General features: G+C 36.0%; 1 protein-coding gene across 5 annotated transcripts; it reads right to left on the bottom strand.

Annotated features, from left to right (window-relative positions):
- Positions 1 to 6657: 6657 nt before the first annotated feature.
- Positions 6658 to 23667, bottom strand: LOC124301978 (V-type proton ATPase 116 kDa subunit a1). 5 transcript variants are annotated; one of them, XM_046757649.1, is made up of 12 exons: positions 23508 to 23667; positions 23317 to 23446; positions 21905 to 22210; positions 16373 to 16485; positions 10025 to 10151; positions 9762 to 9938; positions 9452 to 9664; positions 8570 to 9332; positions 8257 to 8480; positions 7954 to 8170; positions 7648 to 7819; positions 6658 to 7561 (listed from the first exon to the last, which is right to left on the bottom strand). In XM_046757649.1, exons 2-12 carry the CDS (start codon positions 23431 to 23433, stop codon positions 7459 to 7461), a joined length of 2532 nt encoding a protein of 843 aa, XP_046613605.1. In that variant the 5' UTR covers positions 23434 to 23446; positions 23508 to 23667; the 3' UTR covers positions 6658 to 7458. The 5 variants fall into 5 exon arrangements, with proteins under 5 accessions (XP_046613605.1, XP_046613607.1, XP_046613608.1 ...); XM_046757651.1 differs by having other exon boundaries at positions 16373 to 16458; XM_046757652.1 differs by lacking the exon at positions 16373 to 16485 and adding an exon at positions 15445 to 15497.
- Between the last annotated feature and the right edge of the window lie 627 nt (positions 23668 to 24294).

Genomic DNA, 24294 nt, shown 5'->3' with positions numbered 1-24294 from the left:
CACAAGAAGCATTTAAAAATATTTGAAAACATCTTTTCAAAACAATAATATTCTTTCCAATTATCTACAGTTTCTGGTTACCAAATGGTGACTTTTTTCAGCTTTTCAATAATTAATTCGTGTATCCTAAATTACACAGAGGAATAGAATTATAATTCAACGTTATTTATTTAGACATAGTCCAAGAACAAGAACTGAAAACGAAAAACAAAGAACAAAAAACGAGAAAAATGCCCAAAGCATTTCCTCATTTTTTATTTTTCTTTGTTGTCAAATTGATTAGGTATGTATAACGTAAGTTGTGTTTCATAAATGTTATAATCCTGAGAAGGACCCCCACCAAAATGCTGAAACATCAACATCTATGGATGATTTTTTAACATTGACCTTGGATACCGATAAAAAAAATCTCTCATACGAATCAGAAATTCAAATTGTTTTTTTTTTTTGTACGTGTTTATCTGTATATTTCTTCCTCGGAGTCGTTCACCGTTTCGAGATTCTTCTCTTAAAATAATTTACCTCGATTATATTATTATTCATTTTCTTCCCTAAACTGACAATGAGAAATGTATAATGGGAATGCGATCATTCGACAGTGCCGATTGCGAAACAGGTTTCTAAAATTTTCGTGCTTAGAAGTCATGCCAAAAACCTCTTCCATGTATTGGCTATAATTGACGAGGAGGGGCGGAATTACGCTGCAGCTAGGATCAATTTTTTTTCCAAACCACAGAGCAAATCAGCCTTTAGGCAGTGCCGCGATGCTGCATCGACACGGTGGCTTAATAGAGCTATACACGCCCAGTGAATTAACTTAAATGAATAAATATGATTGGGAAAGTGGAAAAGTAATGACGGCGGCCAGAAACTCGGACAGTAAGATTTTCCCGTCCTAATTTCCGGGCAGCGCAATGCTGATTTGAGAAATCTCAGTTGTCGACGTCTCAGTTCCCGATTGTTCAATCGAAATTTTCTTACACGTGGTTTTTTACTCAGAAAACATGATCGGCCGAGGTTCTCCACGGACAAAACTTTATCCAAACATGTAACGGAGGGGCTGGGACAACCCCTAATGCCAACAGCGCTGGATGCCAACCCCACTCGAACGAGCCGCCCCTAGCTATCGAATTATTTTGATTCTGTGATAATTCACCCTTAATACGAAGCACGTTTGCCGAGGCGCGGGTCTTTTTCATGGAAATACGAAAACGCACCGAGCATTCGACACCATCGGAGCTTTTCGCCTTCTCTCTCTCTCTCTCTCTCTCTCTCTCTCTCTCTCTAGATTTTCGTTCGGTTTATGACCGCTGAAAGAGCCGAGGATTATCGCAGGAAATTTTCACGGCAGCGGCGTTAATGGTCAGAAAAGAAGTTGGCGTGCGAGCGATAATGCGAAAACTATGACGAATCAACGATGCATTTTAGAATTTCATATCCCGTGGGCACACATGTATAATAATGAATTTTGGGGAAACCCCGGGCTGCTGCAAGGCGATGTATGTGAAATTTAATTTGTCAATTAGAATCCACGCCTTTACGCTCGGCTGAATATCATCGGGGTTGGTTTGCAGGCGTGTAAACCTACGCAGCAACAATGGATCCTACCGGCAGATGCATCTAATTCCACCTCATGCCTAATAATATCGCCTCGAGCCTAATCGGCCCAAATCACCAAACTGAATCGAACAAATTCGTTAGACTCACCCTGCAGGCCTCCGGCTGAAGTCCTACTGCCAGGATGACATTTTTCTTCAACCAAATACTTCTTCGGGCGCTGCAAAAGATATTTCGTTAAAAAAGAAAATTCAGTTTTGTAATCAACGATGCAGTTATAACTTTTTTGAATCGTGTACGTACACCCAAATCATTTAAGATGAAGTTTGAAATTGACGTTTATGCAAATCAGGAACCATTTTTAGATAGGTATAATATTTCGCAATAATAACCGTGATAACGAAACAATTTTGTTTCAGGCATTATGAATTGCGTTGAATCATCTGTCGATCTTATCTTGAATACATGTCAATAATTTCTCGATGTCGAAGGTCAAAAAAGAAAAATTCAAATTTTGAAATTTCGGCCATTAGAGGGGCCCTTCTCAAATAAATAAAAATATTGTTTATTGAATAAAGCGGATTGTGGATTGTTTTGAGTATGTATTCAAATCTTACTGGCAAGGTTTCGTTTCAAGCGATCTGAAAGAGCAAATGAAACAATTCTAATTGCACCAAAATCATGCGAAACCGACAAAATTCCTTTCGATTACAATATGTAAATACATACATGTAATAACTTCGGTAAAATGAATCTAAAAGTATCATTAAACTCGGTATCACACATTTCTCACCTCCCATTACATTTTCTTTATTTCTGTATTCACTTTTGACACTTCATATATACAAGACTCCGAGTCCCTAAAATTTATAAATCAACAAATAAATAAATTGTATCATCCTCTCCGCGTTCAGACAATTTACATCCACTTCTACCGAGGGTTTGTTTCTTTGACCGAAGTGTGGCGCATGCCGTGTGTGGAATAGAAAAAGGGGGCCCTGCAGACAAGGGGTTCCACTCGAAACAGATTAGCATTGTATCCACCGAGGACTATCGGCATGGTTTTCAGATCTCGTTGTAGCGATACGCGGCTGGTTCGAGTGTTGCGTACGGAGATAGATCCCGCGATGTAAGTGGAGGGGTGTCGGTGCAACGGGGGTTGGAAATTCGAGCCAAATGTGCAGCTAAGCAGCTACTTAGGGCCATTTGACGCTGCCGGGGCTTTTTGCGCGTTCCTAGCACGGTGCACAGTTCGCATCCTTTATATAATTTGAATGGGAGATTTAGTTAGCGGATTTAAATTTAAAACGAGGACTGATGCGGATATTATCGCACCGCTCCTATTGTACTTCCACCGAACGACCACCTGACGAGTTTTATACGCGGCTTACTGACGCCGTATGTCTTTATCTCTTCGTTAGGGTGAACCTTAAAAAGGTTATTTTTGAATTTCGACTGTCCGACTAAATAATTCAAAAAGTAATTCCCTAATTTTTTTCACATTTTCACCTCTAATCTAATCCCCCCGCAAAAAGGATGGATTTCTTCATTTGAAATACACGTGTTTCGGATACATTATCGGTATATGTTTTATTGTAAGAGTAGTAATGTTTTGAAAAAATGTGTAACTGCGAGGTTTTAGTGGCCATTAGTGCTACTACGTGAAAAAAAATGTACATCGTCATATACCAGGCAATATCGACAAATTGCACGCCCTGGAAATCCGATTTTTTTTTTATTCAGAGGAAGTGAAATTTCGTCTAGCCCACTAAAAACTCGTAGCTACAGATGTTTTTGAACACTGTTACTCCTGCATTAAAATATACATTGTAAATTTATCCGAAAGACGTGTATTTTGAATGGGGAAATCTACCCTCTTACAGGCAGGTGTCAGAGTTGAGATAAAAATGTGAAAAAATTAGGGAATTGTTTTTCAATTATTTAAAGTCGATCTAGGGTTGTGGTTGGGGAAAAAAATCGTCAACACCACGAATACGTTGAATCTACGTATTTTCTCGTCGGGCCAAAGTGAGAATGCGTTGAGAAGATTATTCAGGCAGATAATTCCGAGCAGCAGCCTCGATTTATCCAAAGCGAGGAGAAACAAGCTCGCAAAGCATCTCCCAGTGGGCATATTAAGGTTGAAGGTTGCGGAGCCGTTGAGGGGTTAGTTTTGGTAACAAGCAGGTAAGGTACGCCGTATACGTGACACGGTTAGTAAAGCCAATGCCGGCTTTGTTAAGCTTGAATTCGGAGAGCCTTTGATACGTGTACTTGCGCGCTAACTAACCCGACCCGAAAGGCCCGTTCTACGACTACACGCGATACATTTCCAACTTGCAATTCAATTTCAGCTGGTATACGTAATTTTAATGCCATTGTGGCTTAGTCGCGGAGAGCCATGAAGAGCCCCCGAGACAGAGGGTGACTAACGCAACCCCCGCCGAAACTCGCCCCATTCCTTACATGCCGTTCAATTTCGCCTCGTTCGTACTGCGGAGGGCGAAGACACCTGCGGATATTCGCCAAAATTCCATGACTTCGAAAGTCTTGCGAAGAGAGTGCAAACGAATCGAAGGAATTCTGCATACGGCACTGAGAGAAATTTTTAGTTCCAGTTACCGCTCAGTCCTTAATTATTTTCATTTTTTACCACAATCCAAAAATATAGTTCTAGGTAGAAAATGAAAATTAGTTTTCTAGCTGTTACCGAAAAGTCTGGTATCCGTTACTGTTCCTTCTCATTACGATCGCTGTTGCTATATTTTCTTGCAACTGTTGCGAAAATTTAACGCTTGTGCAAGAATAAATTGACGTTAAAGCCTTGTTTAGCTAAAAAAGTAGAGTAAACCTCACAAACTGATTTTGCGTTGCAGTTACCAAAAAAGGATCGACGATAGCGCAAAATGATTACGCGTACCTCGTTTTTCGTAATTCCAACAATATTCAAACAGTTTTTTTAACGATACCCGTGTTACTCAATTGTTCTACTTACTCTAACAAATGAAAATTTTCTCAGTGGGTGATTTTTAACAATTAGCTTGAAATTTTGTGATCTCGTTAAAAACGATAATTGCAAATGTTACATACAGTCGAATTACACTGTTATTGAATAATGAGGTGTATTTTAGCACCTGTGATGTTATACGGTACCTTTCTTCAATATTTTGTAACAAATGAAACACACGAACGAATTATTGCTTTCAAAATTACTGAGATATGAAATTTAAAAAATCGATTAAACGAATTTAGTAAAAATTATTTCCAATCCCCTTTAACGATTCTAAACGGTTCTAGAAGATCAGAAAATAATCCGTAAAATTTCAGCACAATAGTTTATAACGTCATCTTACTGTACGCGTCTCCAAAATTACAATAAAGGGTAATTTTAGCCACAGGAAAGTAGAGAAAAGAAACGGTTGTTCCTGGGATTCAGAAGCTGTTATGAAAACATTTAAAGAAAAAGTCAGAACATTTCACATGCTGACAAATTAAGAAACGATCTTGTAAGCAAGATTTCAGAAAATGATTTACACACTTTTGTTTTTTTTCATACGCATTCCGTTCATGAAGTTTTCCTCAAATCGCAACTCTGACAGTCTGATAATAATTGTTGTTTTTGTTTCTCCACCGCCTGTGACAACGATTTCTAGATTTTTGCAGCTATCCATTTCGGAATAGTTGACTTTTCTCCGCAAATTCACAGCAATGAATTTTGACAATCATGTTTTACAACGACAAGAAAGCATTTTTTTCCCGCTTACTGTACAACGTTAAAAAAGGATTTTCAAACATTCTCCATCCATTTTTCCTGTTTCTTTCGTTCATCACCTCACCATGCCGCGAGGTAAAGTAGGTATATAAAGAGGAGAATCTGCGGTGTACAAAGCCCGGTGTCATAACCACTTAGGATCTTGAGAGAGCAAAGATTCTTACCGGGAACGGTAAGCAGCTTTGACTCATAGAGTGGCCGAGGTTATATCTTTATAAATGGATCCACTCAGCCTTGATATACACGGGGTCCATATCGCTCAGCGGATTTGCAAAATTATGCCTTTGTTGGCAAAGGCCTCTTCCCTGTATCTTTTTCACCCTGAGATAACGGCTTTTCTTATAAAAGTGAGAAAAACTTTTACCACCGAAGTCCGCATCGGTCATCATTTTTCCCTTATTTCAACTATTATCAATTTGATTTCTATTTTCCGGTTCTACTTTCACATCTCGGACAAGCTCAACGTATTTACACAAGTCTGTGAATGATTCAGCAATAGAGAATTTGTTGGTGAAAATCAATGTCGCAATTCTCAAAGAAATTTTGTCGAGTACAATTGAATCAGCGTTGACTGAAGACATGCACATATCACCTTGATTGTGGTAAAATTTTCAAAATACTGTTCATGTTCTCGTGGAGAAAAAACTCTTGACTACCACTCACCGTGTTTCGAATTTCATTCTCTGGAAAATGAGCTGTCTATAATTATGATATATTAGACTTAATTCACTACAACATCAACTAATTATTATTACAACTGACAAATAGACACTTTTTTATTTTCATAAGATCAAATTCGTCGAAAAGTTTAAAGCTTCTTTTTTTAATCATGAAATAATAAGCTGTTTGAAGAAAGAAAGCTGAATGACCGGAAATAAACGTGACAGATAGTGAACGTGAGAGATTATCAACGGCTGGCAAGAAAGATTTCTGCGCTCTTGTTACCCCACGAAGTAACCTCCATTCTTACCATCAAATCATTATCGATCATGCAACTCCGTTGTTCCGGCTTTACCATCAAGAGATACAGGCTATTCGGTTAAGCAAAATTTGATATTTTAAAAAATTGTGAGATAAAACTACGACGTAGATTTATTTATGTTGACAAGATTGCTTTATGGTCCTATTTACATGAAAATAACTTGGGCAAGACTAATGAATAATTGCTAAATAGCGTGCTTCACTCAAACTTCAGCCCTCACTTGTAAGAATGTGAAAATAAAAATTATAGGAAACCCACGAATAATCTTGTTTTATAAGTATACAAGATATGTGTTCAAATTATTATTTTCTTGCAATCCTACGTGACGTGATAAAGTGTTTCTATGTTACACTAAATTGCGACATTTATTTTTAAACACCAAAGAATACATAACACCACAAAAGCAGTTTCAATACATTAATATAGTAATTATTATTTCATCGGACGTGTATTTTTGACATTTTAAATCCTAGGACACATGGATATTTAAATTTATATAGTTCCATCTGACAAATGGAATTTCTATAACTTTTTTGAAATTTCAATGCATCAAAACGGGGTCATATTCATTCTTTTTCACATTGTTTATAAATCCAATTGTAAGTTTTTATTTCATCGTTATAGCATGATCAAAACTGCTAATCGTAATTGGGTTGTCAAAAATTGAGAATGACGCTTATTATTACTCTTTATTTCCACCTAGCTATTTGCCGTTTGAAGACATTCTCATTATTAGTTTTAACACATTCCACAGCAGATCCTGATCAAGTACGTATTTAATTTCTTTAACCACCCCTTTTTAATGGTAAACAGAAAAATCCAAAATACATCGCCGACGATGTGACGATACTGGCATTGATGAATATTATTACACATATACTGATGAAAATCGGTAGCTTTGTTCGATATTGTTAGTCGCCTACCAATCTATTGCCTAACACAACAATTCGTGATTATAATTGATTTTCAATTATCCAGAAATACATTATTTAAAATAGAGACGAATACAGATTCACGATAAACAGGAATTAATATTCAGATGTAAGCCCCGCTATGTCTATAAAAACAAAATATTACACAGTAATTTTACATTATCTGACATTGTTTCATAGACGAGATAGACGAGTTTAAGTAAATTCGATCATTTTTAATCTTCTGTTGTTGCTTGTGCAGTGTCTAATATTATTTCAAACGAAAACGGTGTAAAACTATATCCAAGACCAGTGTAGAATTTGCTCTGGAACTCCACCCTAAAGACGAATAAGACAAATTGTTGAATAAGTCGTATAGAATAGTGATGATTTGTGTTCGTAACTTTTAACAAATGGTAACTTACCAGTGAAGACGCAACGTGTGGAGAAAAGCAGATAACCCTTCCATCAAAACTAGGATACCGACGGTCAGAACTGCCCAAACGGCAAACGCTGCCCACAATATTATACCACCTACGTACCCTTCTTGTGCTAATCCCCTTCGTAACACCATGTCCCAAAGTACCTCAGACAGTTCTAAAAATTGCAGAATAATAACAGTGCCAATTGAAAAAGTAACGTAACATAAAATCACAGGTCACAGATTTATACGCCAAATTTTCAGGAAATTTGGTGAAAAAAAAATTAATTCATTACAGCTGGTTACTTACGTGCATGGGCGAGTGACAAAGCCCAGAGTCGAAGGTAGGAAGCAGTGTGAGACACACTGCCAAGGACGTATTCAATGGTGTGGATTCCCTGATGAATCCATACCTCTGACATTTCTTCTTCTTCTTCGCCGTGTCCGCCTTGAGGGGCAGGGGGATTTGCCGCTGCAGCTCCGGGCGCCCCTTCCACATCGCCATTTTCAGTTCCATGATTGTTCAACTACGGCAGCGAAGAGTTCGAATGAAGTAAGAGTTCGAATAAAAATGAAGACATGTGAATGTGAGATAAATATTAATAATATAAACCTGATAGTGCTGCCTCTTGTTGCTGCGCATGATCATAACTGGTTTAACTATCAGCATCCAGGGAACGCAGAGGAGCGCAATAATGACTAAAAGTTTTTGCAGAACGCCTTGTCCAGCATACATCCATTCGTCGCAGCCTTTCACTTGTGGCGTATCTTTGAAGAGAATCATGTTAATGAAAGTGATGAGTACCGAGGGAGCGCAATACGACGAGTATTTGATATCTGGAATATGAAAATTACAATATTTAGCCTTCGAAACATGATTAATGGTGTAAATTTATTGAGTATTCATTTCGCAGAATGAAACGTACCGGATGCAGGTCCGTATTTTACCCACTTGATGAACATAAGAATGACCATGTACAGGAAAAGGAAAACCAGAAAAATAACTTGGGGTATAAAGAGGGCGAAGATGTTTTCAATTTTTTTGAAGTAAAGGTAATTCCACAGCCCGACGGAAACACCGAATAACATGTGAATGATACCGATGATTATAGAGATCTTCATTTTGTAGGAGTTGAAAAATATGATTTTGTTTTCAGCCAACTGCCAGACTGGATCCATCCCAAATGGATAAGGAGTCTGGTTGAAATCTGTACTGTTTGGATCTAATTGCAATACCGAGCTATGTTGAAGCGTACTGATATTGTAGTTGGAGGACCAGTATGATCCGAATATGTTCAAAGATTTCGAGAAGACATCGTTGTAAATTAGCCCTGTATAGATAGAAAACAAGCCCATAAGGAAGACAATGTAACGACCAGCAAAGAATATATTCCAGATTTCATTGTCAGATTTTTGAGCCGCAAGAGGCTTTTCCTTCAGTACCATCCAACCGGCAAATAGAAACATGAGAAGTCCGTGGCCAGAGTCGCCAAACATGACAGCGAATAAGAATGGGAAAGTGATTATAGTGTAAGGGGCAGGATTCATTTCTCTGTATGAGGCAACACCGTATGCATCGATCAATGCCTGGAAACCCTTTGTGAATTTGTTTGTTCGATTGTACGTCGGCGGGTCCTCGAACGTCTGCATACGATTCAAAATCGGTGGTACGGAACTTCCGCTGCGTTCCTGGAAAAATTCAACCATCAGATTTGCAGAATTAAAAACTCGTTACGAGTCACTGAGATTCTGCACAAATGATATCAGAGAGTAAACGATTAATTTAGTAAATCAAGGTATATACGTACAGTTCCACGACGCAAAGCTAGTTGAATAGTCTCGATATCCAATACCGGAACCCAGCACTCGGCTATTAAACACTTTTGGGTAACATCCAAGTTGAACAAGTTGAGAGTGTGGTAGATGGCTTTGATCTTTCGCACTTTTACAAACCAATTCTTTATATTCTTAGCAGCAGCTACCAAGACTCGGTGTCGATGATCTTGCGTTTGGCCGAGAACCTGGAAAAAAATATCTCAACTTTTAAAATGAATCTTCAGTAATATGATTTGAGTACGATAATGCAATAGCGGATTATTAAAACTACAATAATCCTACCGTGTTCAAATCTTCGATACGTGTTGTAACACCCATTGCCATTTGACGGCGGTCTGCCGGAGCCTCAGGGCAAGGATAAAGAGTGGCGCGGAAACCTTCGCATATTTTCTTGACACGAGTTTTCAGCTGGTCACCTTGGAAGAATATGATGAAAACCGACTTGTACACTTGGTCGCTCTGCGAAAAGCAAATTAGATTTTTAGAAGAAGACTTGATGGCTATCTTGGCGTACCTGAACATAGTTTTATATCTTTTATACTCACTGATGATGGATCTTCGAGTGGGCTCTCAATTTCAGCCTGACGTAAGAAAACATTTCCACGACAAGCACGCCACAACATGCGTTCAAACGCTGGTATGCGTTCTCTGAGAATAACTCCAGCGACGAAACTATTTATTAAGAATTAAATTTGAAACATACATGTTACAAAAGAATTTGGTAAAATATGTATACATACAGGGCCTAGCTATGGATTTAGATAACGTTATTAGTAACTTTTAGTTTGCCTGGTGTTCATAGAAAATATTTTCCAAATAAATTCAATTGTAGTGTAATACACAGGACAGCGCTGTTCCTGGTATAGAATAAATGAATTTTCTGTATAACAATAAGAATATTTTGATTTCGATTTTTGAAAAATATTTTGCTACGTAAAGAGTTTTTTAAAGGTAATCTCTAATATTTTATTCACAAAATACACGTAAGTGTTAAAGGAAACGAATGAAAATATATAGTATGTAACGATGGCAGTTACAGACAGGATATTTTCAAGTTTCAATCCTATTGTTGATTATTCAATAGGTATACACACCAGAGCGAAAAATACTGTATGTATATATGTTTTTTTCTTTTTTCTTTTTCTTTTTTTTTTTTTTTTTTCTTGTAGAGCGCATCTGAACTTACTACGGCAGCAATATACAAATCTGTCTCTCATAAATCATAAGAGTTAGAAATAAAAAAAGATAAATCATATCGTAGTTGAAGTAAAGAACAATATGAGTCGATATGATTCAATACTCATTCAATGAAAAGTTTTCAACATCCATTTGAATGACAGGAATATGGTATAATAACTCAAATATTTATGAGGAGACCATGTCGAATTGTGTATAACAGCAGGACGATGATTCTTGCAGCCATGGTCGCTTACATACCTTGGAAGATTTTTAGTTCTTCTCGAATATATTTAATTATAAATTATATATAATATGATAGACTTTCAAAAGACAACAACGACACTCAGACAAAACAACAGCAAACCAAACACTTGCAGCTATTACGTGATACGAGAAAAGTATTGTTTAATGAGCATCGCCGGATTATTTGATTTGTTCAGCTTCTGTTTAGTGTTTGAGGTGTTCGGTCTATTTTATGCATTAACAGAATAGAATGTTTCTAAAGATTTCATTAAAGGATGGTAGGAAATGATTTTCAAATTCCAACAACACGATATAATGCAAACAACACGTAGCTAATATTTTTAATTGTATTTTATTTAGGCAATCGATATCAACCTTATATGCACGTTTTTATTTCAGAATAGATAAATAATCAATCTATGATTTCAGGATCAACAAAGAAGCCCGAGAAAATCAGTGAAAAAAAAAACAACATAAAAATGAAAATAAGAACTGTCTGGGAAACTATTTGTATATTGTCTGCTGTCTTAAGGAGTAAAATAGTGCTTATTATTGTTAATACAACTATTAGGTGGTCATAGAGGAAAGGGAAATAGGGCAACTACAGGTACGCTACGTTCTATGGTACAACGTATGTATTATTTCATAGAGGTGAAAAAGTGATTCAACGATTTAAGGTTGTTTATTTTCTCATTTTTTATGTTTTTGTTCCGTTTAAATTGTTTAGAATTTGTTCGAGAAAGGATAGATAGCATTCCATAGGCAGGCAGAAGTCCACGAGTGCAAGTCCCAAGGCGTAAGAAAGTCAAGTCGTATGATACTACCATGAAACTTTTACGACTATAGAATGCTAAAAGAGTTTGAGTGTAGCACAATATCAACAATTTATTTCTTGAAGTGAAAAACGAAAAAAAAAAAAAAATGCATCATCTGAGCTCGTACAATATCCAAAAGCTAGCTTTTCGTAACACCAACACGATCCGCTAATACTATTTCCGTACGTTTATCAATGACAATGAAAAAAAAAGAAAAAGAAAGAAAACTATACATAATTGAAGACGTTGATTCCAAATATTTCGAAGCATTCGAACAAGAGGAGACCGCGAGCCAGATAATTATGTACCGGTCTCAGAGTATCCAAATAAACAATACAAGGTGTATATTCGCAGTTCGCTTTCGTAGTCTAAGACTAAAATCTTACCATACAAGATGAGCACGCAGAGATATAGATGAGAGTGAAATTTGATGTGTTAGTAATGTGCTCGGTGAATAACTAAAGTAGGGGTGTTGGTATCATACTAGCACCGATGTTAAAAATAGGGCGGAGTGTAACTAGTCGAGGAGGCATCTAGGTACGTACCCCAGCTGTACAGGACCGAGGGTAGACTGGCGGGCGATATTATCGTCACTAATCAGTGCACGTGTCATGGACTCGGTGGGGTTCAAGCCAGCGTGCTCTTGCTGACGACACAACAGACAAGACACAACCACATTAGCACACTATATACGACCACAATGCTTCAACGCCACTCTGTCTCAACGCGGGTTCTTGGCGTTCATTGTGCTGGTATCAATGAAGGTACTCTTTGCATCTTACGGCTTACGACATTTTCTACCTAGCCGTTTGCCAAAAGGGTAATAAATTGTATTCGAAAAAAGTTTGCCTCAAAGTTCATTTCAATGGTTATCGTTGTGTGTAAAATTTCGTCGCTTTGTTCACGTACGTTTTATGTAAACAATTGTCCAAGCAGCTAAAAAGTCTTCAAGCGTTAGAACCTAGATGAATTCTTTGATGTCGTCAGAGTTGACGGTCCAATATTGTCGGACGCGAACTGTGCGTTTCAACTTGAGAGAATTTAACGAGAAACGCCTCCACGAGGTAATATAGTAAAAATGTGTATACAAAGTGACAAAAAGCGAGAAAACTGATTATCTACACGTGAGGTGTGAAGTGCGTGTTTCTTATTCAAAAAAGAGAAAAAAAAATGGAACTCAATACTTTGAATTAATATGGTTATTATCTAATTATCGATAAGTTCGAGATTTGATGATGCAAAATGATGCCTCAAGATGTAAGAGAGTATTTCAATGCCATTGCGCTTGATCCAAATATAAATTGCCATTTTTATTGCTGCAATAAACGTTAAACTCATAGCAAGTCAGAAATTTTCCATCGTTTGCCGTGTCTCTTGGTTGATATATACCTTGTACAAAAGTACACATATAAAAGAACTGACCATTTCAATATGTAAGCGGCAATTCTTATTTGATTCAATATTAATAGACACTTCAAAAAACGTAATCGATCGTTTGTTTCTTTTTTGTTTAATTTTTACCCTAAAGTTTCAATCAAACCATTCAAAAATAATAACATCAGTGTACAGAGTGAGTGAGTTGGAGACTGTATTATAGTTTTATATTGGAGTATATATACACCTGTAAATTATACATACATACACTATATAGTGTGTGCATGATTTTGTACATTGCCTATGAAAAAAAATAAATAAATAAATAAATAAATAAGTAAAAAATACAATTTTAATGTCGGTTATCGTTTTTGGTACGAGTAATGATGTATATGGTACATGAATGTAAGAGGGGCAAGCATATAAAAAATAAAAAAAACCGCACAGAGCAATATAAATCCAACGACCAAGCAACATGCAGATTTTTTGCCAGGATTGCGAATCTAAGCGGTAGTTAATTTTCTCAGATCTACTCGGTCTTACAATTAATCGTCGAAACGTGAAGCTGCATAAGGCTTTTAGAGCTAACGTTTCTCAACGATAACTTGAGACAACGAACGGATTGAATGTCGCTGCAAATTGTCCTGCTAGCCAATTTGACAAATTATAGTTATCGTAAATCTAAGAAAACTAACAAGGAAAAAAGCTGGTGCTGCTAAATGGCAGTGTTAAAAGAAATACATGTTCATACATACCCATGGCCACACCATCATCATTTAAATGTTATTCACATGACATGTCTCTACATGTTTGATCTGAGTAATAAATTTGTCGTATCGTCGCGTATGGGCCAAAAAATAAGAAATAAGAATTAACAAATAAGATTAAAATTTGTTTTCAAAGCGAGCGACAGCTTCGTGTTGACAATAATTCATCGTCAATAATTTCACAAGATTCTTTTACTCGTACCTAATTCGTATTAAAAAAAAAGTAGACACTTCTCATTTTCTTCGTTTCTCGAATGAAACTGAGCGAGTGTATTAAAAATTCTTCTATCTTGTGCTGCACGATTATTTTGATATTTTTGTCTTTCTTTTTGGTTTACTTATTCATATAATAATACTTGATTTTTTAAAGTAATAAAAAAAAAAAAACGGTAAAAAAAACGTATCGAACAGATATTATCCGATTGGTAACAAATAAACAAAATGTTATTTTCAACAATTAATAGCCAACAGTCGCGTTTGTCTTTCAATAGCATCGATAATTGTCAAAGCATTTTTAAGCTGCATTGTATTCGAGTTAAAACGATCGTCAATTTGAAACACTTACAGGCTTCACAAGCCAAATGGACCATTTCTGAAATAAAGCGCAGCCATTTTCATTTCAAATCATTATTTAGTAATTATTTAATATGCATCTGATACTCGTTCAAAATCCGTTTGGCATACAAACAGAAACTAAAACTGAGGCTCCGTGCCTTCGGATTTAGTTCGTTTGAACGATATGGTGCTAAGGTTGAATTTTCAAAAATATAGTGTTCAACGACTTGAGCAAACTTGTGTCCGGATCACAAGCGTATAGGATAGAATGTGATACGTCTTGCTTGTCAAGTTTTCGGCACGTTGTTTCACCGAACATTCAAAGTTTGTCTTCCTATAAATGAGGTGAATAATTCTAAAGAGAGAAGAAATTCCTTCTGAATTTGTAACGAAAATGGTCAAATTTTATTCTCAGGGTAGTTAAGTGGCAGGAAATGCCTGTCAGATATGTACTATAAATACTCGTTATGAACCTGACGAAAGATTGGAAATATCGAACATGCGACATTACGATAGCAATAATGGAATATTTTCAACAATGAATCAATAATCAGTGCTATAATTATCATATCTGATTATTGGATTTGCGAGATAAAATTTCACAGATAAAAATAACGAGAGTACAGAAGTGAAGATAGAAATGGACGATTATAACAAGGTGTAATTTGAAAAGATACGAATAATATGCTGATTAGTTTGTGTCAATCAAATTAAAATTTCAACACCGAATGCAAAGTGGATATCTCATTTGTACGAAGTGATCGTTACGATTATACTTGAAAAATATCATCTCGTTTCAAGTTAATCGCAGCTAATAATGCCTTGACAATTATCAAAATTTCATTACAGATATATTTTTGTAGCATTGGGAATATTGTTTTACAGCTGCAGGCAGACATTGAGCATGAATAGAAAAAAAAAAAATTAAAAAAAATAAATAAATCAATAAACAAATAAAAAAATAAATAACCAACAGATTATCAGAAACAGGGTTGTGCGAACGCCAAAATATAACGTTTGATATCAGCTTGCCTGAGCGGGTTCCTATAGTGCGCTCCTATGGTGTCTGCTGCAATACACAGGTGCTGCAACCACACAACACGCTGACTTATTGCGCTCTCTACCGAACACTTTGTTTCAATGCCAATTCCCAGATTACATGGATATTTAATTGTTTTTTTTTTTTTTGTATCTTAAATCATATTATTTTCAAAACTGGGATAAGAGCATTATTTTTTTGTATTTCGAAGCAGTATCGCAACACCTTATAGCAAACTAATGCCAAGCCTAACTGCCTAAACTTAATTTAAGCTCTTGGCGTTCATAATTTGACATCTAATGACCGAGTACCATGACGCGGTACAGTGCATAAGGTGCATGTGGTATTAAAATGTTGATGAAAAAAAAGTAGAAAATAATCACACAGAATCATGCATATTGTACAGTCTATGATCCTCGGTCACTATCTTCTATGGTGCAGAGCATAGCGTTCATACAAAGCTTCTAGGGCACTAAAGTTATATATAAATAAACAAACATTTTCTTATGTCCGCAGTAATGGTATTGCGTCGAAAGAATTATTAAAACAAGACTTTGTTATTGACGTCGACAACAAAGGAAGGTATACTAAATCACCTAGCCATCGCAGAGCGTAAACTGTCTACGCAGGCTGCTCTTTTAGTATTTCAATAAAGTCGACGAGTTGAAAACGTTCGATATCTTACAAAGTTCTGTTTCACTTTCCGCCCCAACGAAGCAAAGAACGATTCGTTTTCTTCGGACAGATAACAAAGTATGACGGAATAAATTTTCAGAAAATCATTAAATTAGATTTCATTGTCCAGGCTTCAAATAACGTGTAAGAAGTGAGAGAACAGCGCGCGACAAGGTATTTGGTCAACATAGAAACTTCTGGAACCCTGCGCTCTGCATTCTGCAGTGTTACGCCACAATTAATTACCCGAGCTTGAGAGCCTGGCCGCCAGCGCGGAGGCCCTCTTCGCCCAGCAGGGTGACTTGCTCTTCCTCGCGGCTCGGGTCTGCCATCTGCGACACGACACCTCCGTGCTCAGCCTGGCAACAGACACGTATCACCCCTCCTCATGCCCTGTCTCCCCACAATGTTCTTTTTTTTTTTCTTTTCTTTCTTTTTCCCTCTCAAACTTTGGGACGTGGAAAACCGATTCAAATTACAACGGTATGCGTGATATCGCCCTTGAATTGGGCCGAATAGAAGGACTTGGATAGGAGGAATTTCATATACCTTCATAGCATTAGGAACGACGTATCGCTTGAATAATTCAACGGCCAACTTTTCTCTTACCTCGATAATTTTTTGCTACCAAAAAAGAAGTCTGGCTAATTTATTATCAACGTTCTGTTACTAATTCTATGAAGTAGAGTACATCAATTTCATAATAATATATACAGTGCTAATACGGTAAGTAGGATGATGCAGGTTTATCATAGTAAGCGACGATTTCTAGTGTGCGAAAAAAAAGAAATTACAGAATTGATAATATAGCAATCAATTAACAACAGCGAAGGATTTCTTCATCACTTTTTCCAGTCACTTAGGCATTGATTCTGAATAAAACTATTACCATCATTAGCGCATCTACAAAAATCTCAATCTGTTTAATCGAACAATTGACATTTTATATTCGACAAGCAAAACTGTAAAACGACAAGTAAATTCTAACGTTAACCAACTATATTGTAATGCGAATGTAGAATGCCACCGAAGTAAACTAATCAAGTCTTTATGCCACACAAAGCCATAAGATAATCGGATCCTGCTAAAATTATCGCGTTTAAATTATAATTTACTACAAAAAGGATGGAAGATTGTTGCCCAGAATTAAAAAGTACACGATTCCTGTTCAAAAACTAATTGTTTGACGCTTATTGAACGTAATAGCTGCAACTAGTATTCTAAAAAATGAAGAAAACATAGCAATGACCAATTCTCATGGTCAAATAGGTCGACAAAGTGAAGAAAAAGGACCGAATACAGATTACATAAGTAATTGATTATTTTAAAGTAATGTATAATGGGTAGTTTGGACGTAACCGTTTAATGTGAATAAATCTCATGCTACTGGATAAATTATCGTACACATGCGTGTGATATTACTCATACCTATTACTCATAATGAATGACGGAAAACTGTATTTCTTGATAAGAGTTTCATACACTTGACAAAGTAGACAAGCATCCTTATATAAATTACTCGCGCTAAATTGTATAAAATATATTGTAGTATCAAAATATCAAATTCAAACGTTGAAAAGTGAGAAAAAAAATACCGCTACATTTTTATAACACAAATTGACGAATAATTCAAACCAACAAATGGAAAATTTATGTATTACACGTAACAACTTGAAGGTTCATAACAATTGGAAAGTATAAATTTGATTATGTAAAAAATTTGTTTTTATAACAAAATCGTGGATGTTTATACGAATAGAATCAAATTATTAACCGCGATTATAGATGTTGAGAGCAGAAATATGAGTTCAAAGTAAATCTTTAGCGATCGGATGCCAAAATTATGGAACAATTAGCAGAATCAATCCATGCTGCGGCTTGTGACATGTTCATGCATAGTTAACGCTTACTTGCTGTATGTAACGTAGGTGATAATTCAGTTTGCTAATAAGCAACGTGGTTTTATACCAAGCTGATAAGATAAATCAATACATCGGTTTACAATACCAGTTAACACTGATCTAAAAATTATCTTTCAAAGCGGGAGGAACTGACTTTATAAACCAGCAATAGAAAATAGAGAGATACGTAATACGCGTTACTTCTGAGAAGAAATTGAAAAATTTTCAAAGCATGCGAATTTGAAACTGCAGACAAGAAGTTTATAATTTCATAGGTAGGATCACGTGACTAATTGATTTACAAATCTTACGATCATTCATATTGTTCTGATTACTACATGTAAGTAAATCCACTCAATGTCACAACTTGTGATAAGATTTAACGTTTGAAAAGATAAAAGTGATTCTTTGCTTCCAAAATCGTTAAATAATGGAAGTAAATATAGAATCTAAAAATGAAATGCTAAAGGTGTTGAAGTGGTTTGCAGTGTTATTAATTTTGTATTACTGATTCAAATTATAAGCGTGAAATAGTTTTTTTTTCGTACAGCCCATTAACTTTTTTACATTTGCCCACATTATCCAACAAATTATCCCACTTGGACAGTTTACGTAAAAATGTGTACATTTTTTACAGATAACTTATATTACGAGTTACCGTGTTACGTTATGTAAAGGCTTAGTGTTTAATGAATGATTTGTGGAAATAAAGATGAATTTAACGCATATTTCTTAGCCATATGAAAATCCTATTTTCCCATGTATGAAATTATAAAGCTTCATGCTTTACTTCCGTGACGTAATAGATCCAACAAAGGAAATAACGATTATATTTCATACTCAGTGTCACGACAGAGAAACCTTGATACTATATGACGTAGTAGCATGTGACTTAAAGACGAGGTCAAATCACTGCCTACTTTCTACCATGGCTGGCTAAATTTATGCTATGTATGTATAAATATACCCAACTTCTAAGGACGCGGACTATTTAGTATGATATAGAGAAATAAAACGTCTGCATATATTATATTACATAATATATTAGTATGGAGCAAATAATTGACATCGATTAATTCTAATCAACTCAAACTACCAGAGAATGAGAATTTTCAGTTAGAACAATCGTAATAGTAAGTCAGGCCATTTGTAAGTATAAGCGGTAAAAAAAAAAAAACCTACACTACTCAATGCCTGGAACTATAATTAAGTGGCAGAATTGATTTATGATTTCAGTTTAATCTCCAAAGATACGAGTATCAAAACGTAATTGATTTTTAGACACTTTAATCTCGATTCTGATGAAATTGATTTTTATGATTAATAATGGATTAAAAAGAGAACTAGGATTTCACAAACGCTGATATATTTCATCTTTTTTCAAGTTTGTTTCAAGATAACGTATAAATTCTTGGTTCGCTTCGCAGACAACGTTCAACTAATTTCATCATATTTCCGATAGTTTGAATAGCAGAATACATCGTTAGAACTTATTCGGATCTGGCTGTTACCTACATTCACGACTGCATTCAAATTACACCCAGATGAAAATCCCGTTTTATCTCATGCTTGAACAAGCAACGTTATATCGAAAGAAACGATTATCATCTCGATCGCACTTCCGGCATACTGACAAAATGACAAATATACTTGTACAGACAAAAAGGAAAAAAAAAAAAAAACAGGCACAGCGGTCTGTTTCCAGTTTTCAACAAACGATACAAGGTTTACCAATAAACTGACGATTCGATATACGTTCATAGGTTGAAAAACATAACTACGATAAGCCCCACAATCATACGAAGAAATTTTTTTTTTTATACGTGCATTGGAACTGGCCAAGACAACAATTAAACGTGTGCAATTTTTCAAACCTTGGAAGTGTTTGGGTTTTATTAGGAGGAAACTTGTGTTGGTCACAATACATAATTCGTACCGTTCGTTGTTTTGTATGCCGAGAAAAATGTCAACCAGACGGACGATCATGCGCTGGTATTATTTCTTAATCGGCATTGAAGTTAACAAGAACAGTACGAAGTGACGGGCAAAGGAGTTGTTTGAAATGTAATAACGGGGAGACAGAGCGTAACAAGTGACTTGTGTCTGTTGCAAGGCTGCAACCTTTGTTAGTTGGCAACAATGACACATAAACATCCCTAGAATCACTCAACAAAATAATTAGTAACATTAAACCCAGACAGCGTCACAGGCTTATTCTTTTTTCGTTTCGTATCTTGTTTCCATATTTTTTTTTTTTCTTCTCTTCATCCAACTAATATCCGTATTAGTCTTACTTTTATCAAGTAATACATACTAACAAAACAAATGGTGTTTTATTTCATTCGTGGTAAGTAAAGTGCCATGGCATTCTGTTAGGATTTGAAGAAGCAGAGAAAAATAACTAGCATCAGGTACTGTGGTGCAAATTTTATAAATTTTTCATGCATTTTGAGATCTCGGATTGTTTTTTCTTTTTTTTTTTTCTTTTCTTTCATATTTTAATTAGCTACGCAAAGCGCCATCCATATACAATTTACAATCGTGTATGTCGAATGAAGATTCTTATAAGCGGAAACTGATAATATATATGTTTGCAATGAAACCATTATACTTCAGTAAAGTATAAAGTTAATTTTAGATATTCACATTCAGCAGCATACGAGTAGCAGTAAGAACTAAAAAATTAACGTATGATAATGACAAACCAGGTTTTGTCTTTGAAGAATGAAAAGTTTCTTTCTGTTTGAGTATAAATATGCTTGTGGCAAAATGTTGAAATGAAATATTTGTTGGAGGCTTCGGATCTCTTTCAATTCAAAGATACTACCGCATCGATGTTAACGTTAATTTTCCAAAATGTTATATAATTCACAAACTAAACATCGTGCAAATACGTTTAGTACTATTTGCGAATAAAATGGCTGTGTGAAAACCAATGAATATCAAAATATTCTTCTTTGCCCTTCACCGATTGAAATTAGATTAATTTTCAAATAATATTAGTAAAAAAATTTCTTAAAATAGCTTCCTACTGATATTTGGAAACACAAATCAGGAGTAAAAAACAATATCTTTTGTGGATTTGAAAGAATATGTTGTTACCACGATTAGCGATTACGGCTGAAATTGGTAATAGTTTGACTCTAATTTCCTCAGCTATTGTTTAGACGCTTTACATAAGTATTCTTACACCTCAAAAGTAGATATCTATGACCGCTTGACGTGTTTGATGGAAAACTTTTTATGACGCAGTGTCTCTGCAGCAGTTAATAACTCTTACGAAGTATAATTAGCTGCTTTTGTTTGGAATGTAACACGCCTTGCCTCACATCTGAACGCAGTTAATGTAGAAGCACTTCTTGTAAAGTAGAAGTCACAGGACTTATTAAAGATGTTCATAACTCGATACATAAAATACAATTGATCACATGGTAGTAAAATAATTCATTCTTTAGTACATTCTCCTTTCACAATAATATCAAAAAACTTTATTACGAATATCATGTGATAATATGATTCTTCATCTGCTAAATAATAATCATGTAAAAGAAAATTTTCTTTCAACCAACATCAGCCGGTCAAGAATATCTCTTTCATCGGAGGAGCACATAAACCACATTAATGTTAAAATCGACTTTTCTTTTTTACAAAATTACAAGTCCACAGCCATGATATACCCGCCCTTCTTACGTATGTTAATAGAACAGTTAATGATTCGGTACTTAAATCCTTCCATACCAATTGTTATATAACACAGAACGAATATAAAGGGTGATTTTACAAAACCAAGAAAATAAAAAAGGAAAAAAATTATAATTATCTTCAGTATCGAATATACATCCCCTGACATAAGAAAAAAGAGAAATTAGATTCTTACCTCTTCAAAGAAAACCTGAGTCTTTCTCAGTATGTGCTTCAGTTCGGTCAGCTCTAGGAAATTACGCTTTAGAGCTTCGGCGTTTTGGTTCACTTCACGCAGCTCATTTTCAAGCTTCTCAAAAGTCGCTTCAAGGTCTATCATTTCTCGGGGCTGCGGCGCCTCCGGATTTTCACCGGTATCAAGCATTGGGATTCCATCCTTCTTAATTTCTTTTTCCAAATACCGCAATTTCCTCTCCATTTCGTCGCATCTCCGTACCTCGTTGACAAATTTGCGTTGGAACGCATTGACGTCTGGATTTAACTGCCCAATCACAAAGTCAGTGTAAATAAAGTTACTTCTCAAGTTATAAAGCGAAAGTTATTACAAGACTTATTTGACAAGCAGAAGACCTGATTTCATCAAGCAAATAAATGTACGATATTCAAAGAGACATTCAGGCAAATTTAATACAAAATTCCAGAAATCAGACAAATTTTCTATGCTCAAAGTTCGCAAACTTTTCTAATTTTCTGACTGAACAATTCATCATTCCCATATTATTCTTCTAATTCTCATGTTGATCAGATTAAACTATAAATTCATTTTATGCCATTGAGCGAAATGAAGGTAAGCAGGCTACTCAAGAAGGTAAAATAGGAGTTGCAACAACATGATAAACGTAGGACATAGACTACAACATACTTTCCCTAAATTCCAAAGATCCTATCAGATGTTCAGTTTGTAACAAACCTAAGTTTAAGGAAAATATTTGACAAATTGATACATTTAGATGTAAAGAAGTTTCTAAATCCATTGAATGGTATAAAAATTAGTCTCCACGTTACAGTTTGAAAGCAAAAAAAAAAATGAATATTTAGCTAGTTCTTATGCGCATCCAGTGACGATAACGAGCAATGGTGAAACATCATTTGTCAATCAACATCTGAAACTTTTCTTATACTGAGTCGATAACTATAGATGGTAGTTGGCGATGAAATGAAAGTTTATTGTACAGTCATAAAATTGTAAAAAATCTTCTAGAATTATTGCTGCAAAAGTTGCTAATGCTGTTCACAACCTAAGACGACAGTGGCAATTGGACGAAGGTTGTGTGGTGAAAAAATATTTTCTGAGACAATGCTCAAACGATTCTTGGTTGAGAATCGATTACTTCCGATAGAGGATAACAATATCTGTAGAACGTACACATCGCATAAAATTGACGACGGAATTTTCCCCACCCGTCATTCCGCTCTTACAATTAACATGGAAATTTCACAATTGGTACTATAAGATGTGACCAGGCGATCAATACGGATGTATGGAAGGAGGAAAATTAACATGCGAGAGGTTAAAAATATTCGGGGTTATGATATCGCCTAGGAGGTATAATATCGTACGAATTAAATTAGGAGTTTTAAACTCACGTCACGGAATTGAACGAGGCCCAATTCTCCGAGCTCGGACACGCAGGCATAAGCTGCTTCGCTTTGGAGGAAGAGCTGACACAAGGTCATCTCCTCGCTCCGAAAAAGGGATCCCATCTTTGCGTTTGTTCTATGAAAAAAACTGCCGTCAAAATAACTGTCACTGTACAGTGTATCTAGATTTTCATTACCGGGTAAAAAGCTCGGTCCGGACGTCGATTTCGGTCGAAACTCTTCGGCACGACTAAATTACCACCAACGTAGACCGAAGACTGCCGACTAGTCACTGCTCACTGCTGCAATCCGTTCCGCCCACTCGGCTCTCGCTTGCTGAATACTATGAATAGAACACGAAAGATGCCGAAGCTGTGCAAAAGCCGACTTTAACCGAACGCCGATCGATTGATCGGTCACGCGCCGCCTCCCTTCGGAAGAAAAAATACGGCGGAAAATTTATGATACGTAAAACCGTGCGTAGAGCCTTTCAGAACAGGTGTGCATATACATATGGGTATCCGTCGGTATTGTAAGAAATCACAGATATGGGGAAAAAAATTGGACGGTATAAGGTGTTGACGTTTGTTATCTATTAGCCCTCTTTGTGTCAAGAGATAAAAAAGAGAAAGAAAATCTTCTTGTCGGTATATTGGTTGACTGTGTCGGCACTGTAGAATGCACACTGACCGGCTGGACTGGTTGGTGTCGGTAAATTGATAATGCAATTTTTCTGCCACTTCAACTGCTTCAACTAGGCGTTGACTGAAGATATATCCTCAGTCAACGTATAGCCGAACCACATAACCTCGTTTTATTGCAACCTCATATGCCTCATTCCGTGTGTATGTCCGATAAATGTTACTTGGAACAATTTTTTTATTTCATCCATTGATTGACAAACTGTCCAACTGCCGGATTCACTGTCGCGAAAATCATTTGACATCTTTGGCACGAATAGATAGTTTGATTTTACGCTCGCAA

The sequence above is a fragment of the Neodiprion virginianus genome, chromosome 4 (assembly GCF_021901495.1).
Source record: "Neodiprion virginianus isolate iyNeoVirg1 chromosome 4, iyNeoVirg1.1, whole genome shotgun sequence".
Lineage (NCBI taxonomy): Eukaryota > Metazoa > Arthropoda > Insecta > Hymenoptera > Diprionidae > Neodiprion > Neodiprion virginianus.
This window is presented reverse-complemented; position numbering and strand designations above follow the sequence as displayed.